This window comes from Pteropus medius, unplaced genomic scaffold (genome assembly GCF_902729225.1).
Source record: "Pteropus medius unplaced genomic scaffold, Ma_sr-lr_union100, whole genome shotgun sequence".
In the NCBI taxonomy this organism is placed as follows: domain Eukaryota; kingdom Metazoa; phylum Chordata; class Mammalia; order Chiroptera; family Pteropodidae; genus Pteropus; species Pteropus medius.
Window position 1 is genome coordinate 13,794,261 of NW_024349798.1, and position 3,547 is coordinate 13,797,807.

A 3,547-nucleotide genomic window follows, 5' to 3' on the forward strand; every position below is an offset into this window, starting at 1 on the left:
ACTGGAGAGTCATTAGTGAGATGATATGTTTTTTCACTAATCTGCTCTGTTTAAAAGAAGCAAACTTTGTAAAACATGTAACAATATCATTCGTAATATTTATTAAGCGCCTACCTAATCCGTTAGATATTGGGGACAGTAGTCTGTCAAAAGAGACATCCTTATTGTCAACAGAACTTAAAGTCTAGGCAGGGAAGACAGTAAATACACGAACAGGATGATTTCATAGAGTGACAACTGCCGTGAAGAAATGAAACAGGATGATGTGAGGAGAGGATGGATATTTCAGATGGGAAAGCCTATCTGACATTTGAGCTTCAGTTTGGATGAAGACAAGAATCCAACCATGTATATATATATAAATCTGGGGAGAAAGTGTTTTGGATAGAGGGAACAGCAAGTGAAAAGGGAACCAGCTTGGCAAATTTGAAGAACAGAAAAGTCACTATGGCCGCAGTTTAGTAAGTAGTGGAGATGAAGTCAGAGAGGAAGGCAGGGGCCAGGTTCATGAGGACCTGAAGACCACAGTACAGAATTTGGATTTGTATTCAGAGTGAAGTGGGAAACTTTTGGAGATTTTAAGCAGGAGAGTAGAGTAGCATGATCTATTTTAGTTTTTGAAAGATCATTAGATCTCTAAGTGAAGAATGGATTGTTGGGGGATCAGAGTAGGAGCCGGGAGGCCAATTAAGAACTTTAGGAGTTTTCCCACTGAATGATGGTGGTTCAAAAAATGTTGACTCTTAACAATTTTTATCATTCTCTGTCATAACACTTAATAGCTTGGTAATCTTGGTTGTACAGGATTTCCGATATGCTTGCATTAGAGAATGATTTCTTCAACTCTCCCCCAAGAAAGACTGTTCGGTTTGGTGGAACTGTGACAGAAGTTTTGCTGAAGTATAAAAAGGTAAGAGTAGATAACACATGAGGTTTGGTGGTCCCCCTTCCCCCAGCTTTATTGAGATATAATTGATATACTGAGGTTTTGTTTTGGTTTGTCAGAATACAATTAAAGCTGTTATACTAAAGGCCACTTGTAACAGTATGATGCTGTTAATTCAAAATTAGAGTAAGCTCTTTGCTGAGGTTTCACCTTTTCAGCTGCTTTATTTACATGGTATCTTTAAAAAACTTCAAGTGCTAAAGTAAAAAAACATTAGATCACAGCATTTTAGTTTTTAAGGGATTACTTAAGCATTAATTAATTTAAGTTTATTGGGGTAACATTGGTTAATACAATTATATAATTTTCTGGTGTACATTATCATTTGACATCTGTATATTCTATTGTGTGTTTACCACCCGAAGTCCAGTTTTCTTTAGCTACCATATATTTGATCCTCTTTACCCACTTCACCCTCACCCTACTCCCCTAGATTTGACTCCCTTTACCCCATCTACCTCCCTCCTCCTCCCCCACCCCACTACTAACCACTACTCTATAGTCCTCTGGTAACCACTAGTCTATATAGTCCATGTCCATGAGTCTCTGTTTATTTGTCTTGCTCATTTGTTGTTAAGCATTACTTTAAAACAGCTCTGTTAATAGGGACATTTTGGTTTGTTTTTGTGTTAGTTTAGTGATTCTGCTAAATCTCAGCAATGGAGGGAAAATATGACATTTTTTAAAAAAATTGAAGTAAAATTGATATATAATGACTATTTTATATGTCATATGCATTTTTATCCATACATGTGAGCGGATAGTATCTTAGAGTATCAACTATCATATTCAAATGTCAGTACACAAGTATACCTAAATATATAAATGGCTTTTGAACTTTTTTTTTTTTCCTAAGCCCACTAACATGAGTTTTTAAATATTTTAGTCATGATTTTATAATCCACAATTGATGTGTGGAAGTTACAGTGTTCCTTTTATAATTTCATCAGATGTTAAGGTATGGTTAAAAGTCTTGCTGTTGATCTGTAACAGGAAGCCAAAGCAAGTAAAACTTCATTTCCCCCCGCTTCTTTCTTGTTAAGGGTGAAACAAATGATTATGAGTTGCTGAAGAACCAGCTGTCAGATCCAGACATAAAGGTAATTAATTTTGTGTTTGATCATTAGCAAAGCTGTTGCCACTTTGAACAGATATTAATTTGCACTTTTGTTTGGTCCTCTTCCATCCTTTAGAACCTTCTCTCTCTGTTATCCCATCTTGCTTTAATCCAGTGGTTCTCAAGTGGAGCAGTTTTGCCCCTTTTATTTGGTGTTAAGCTGGAGACATTTTTGATTGTTAGAACGGGAGGAAAGGAGGAGTGCTACTGACATGTAACAAGTGGATGACAGGGGCGCTGTTAAACATTCTAAAATGCACAGGGCAGCCCTCCACAACAGCATTACCAGGTCCAAGATATCAGTAGTCCCAAGGTTGAGAAACCCTGCTTTAATCTTTCCTTTGTAATACCTCTTTTTCTCTATGCTGCAGGCAACTCATGTCTCTCCAATGCTAAGACAAAATAAAACAACAAAAGGTATCTTATCTCTCAAGGGACTACTCCTTCAGTGTTCAAGAGTTCAAGATATAGTGTATACCTGTCAAGTAGTAACAACTTAATACAGTTTGATTCCCTTTTCTTCCTTTATTGCCCAATTTTGGACAGAATAGTCCATTACCATGGCAGTGGTAATCAGATTGCCTGGGATAAAAATCCCAACTCTACTGTTAACCTTGTATATGATCTTGGGCAAGTTGTTTAACCTGTCTGCCTCTGTTTTCTCTTTGTAAAACTAGAAAAGCAATAAGAGGTTTTTTTTAAACATGGAGATTTTAATAGGATCTAGTGAGTTCATAGATGAGAAGCACATAGAACAGCCCCTTGCTTGAAGTAAGAGCTTTGTAATTGCTAGATGTTGTTCCTGCTCACGGTCTGTTAAGTCCACTGCTATAATTACTAGGAGAAAATTACCAATGATTTCTTACATGCTGATTCCAAGGGGCTTTTTTTTCAAGCCTCATACTTATTCTTTGTAGCAGTTGACACTATTGACCACCCATTTATTGAAACCTTTAGTTTCTCTGATTTTCCTGTCTTCCTACCACTTATCTCTAATCATTCTGACAGGTTCTTCTTACTTTTGGTGTTTATTAGGCTACTGAACTAGACACCTTTCTCACTCTACAGATTCTTCTTGCATGATGTCCTTTATACCCTCGTAGCTTTGAAATCTACCTATGTCCTGATAACTCCCAAATTTGTATTTATAGCTCAGATTGCTCTTGTGGGCTCCAGACATTTCTTAACTGCCAGCCCACAAGTGTTAAGTGTTACGGGTGCCTAAACTTAACGTTCTCTCTCTCCCCCACACCTACTCCTCCTGCAGCCTTCTGTATGTGCTTAACTGATTTATTGCTTACCTGGTTCTTGAGCTAGGAACCTTGGAGTCTTTCTGAACTTCCTCATCCCTCATATCCATTGATTTACCAAGTCCTTTGCGGGGTGGGGCTCTTTCAAGCTTTGATTTACGGGTGTTCATTGTCTGGATTCTTCCAGTAACCTCTTTAGTGGTTTCAAAGTTCCAGTACAAGTAAACACACACA

At 37.6% G+C, this 3,547-nt stretch overlaps 1 protein-coding gene across 1 annotated transcript in view; it reads left to right on the forward strand.

The window, feature by feature from the left end:
• Positions 1-771: 771 nt before the first annotated feature.
• RRN3 (RNA polymerase I transcription factor RRN3) overlaps positions 772-3,547 on the forward strand; it is a 25,120-nt gene continuing 22,344 nt past the window's right edge. Inside the window, exons 1-2 of the mRNA XM_039885393.1 lie at positions 772-910; positions 1,990-2,046. Coding sequence (XP_039741327.1) covers positions 815-910; positions 1,990-2,046 — 153 coding nt within the window. The 5' untranslated portion in view covers positions 772-814. The remainder of the gene's footprint in view (positions 911-1,989; positions 2,047-3,547) is intronic.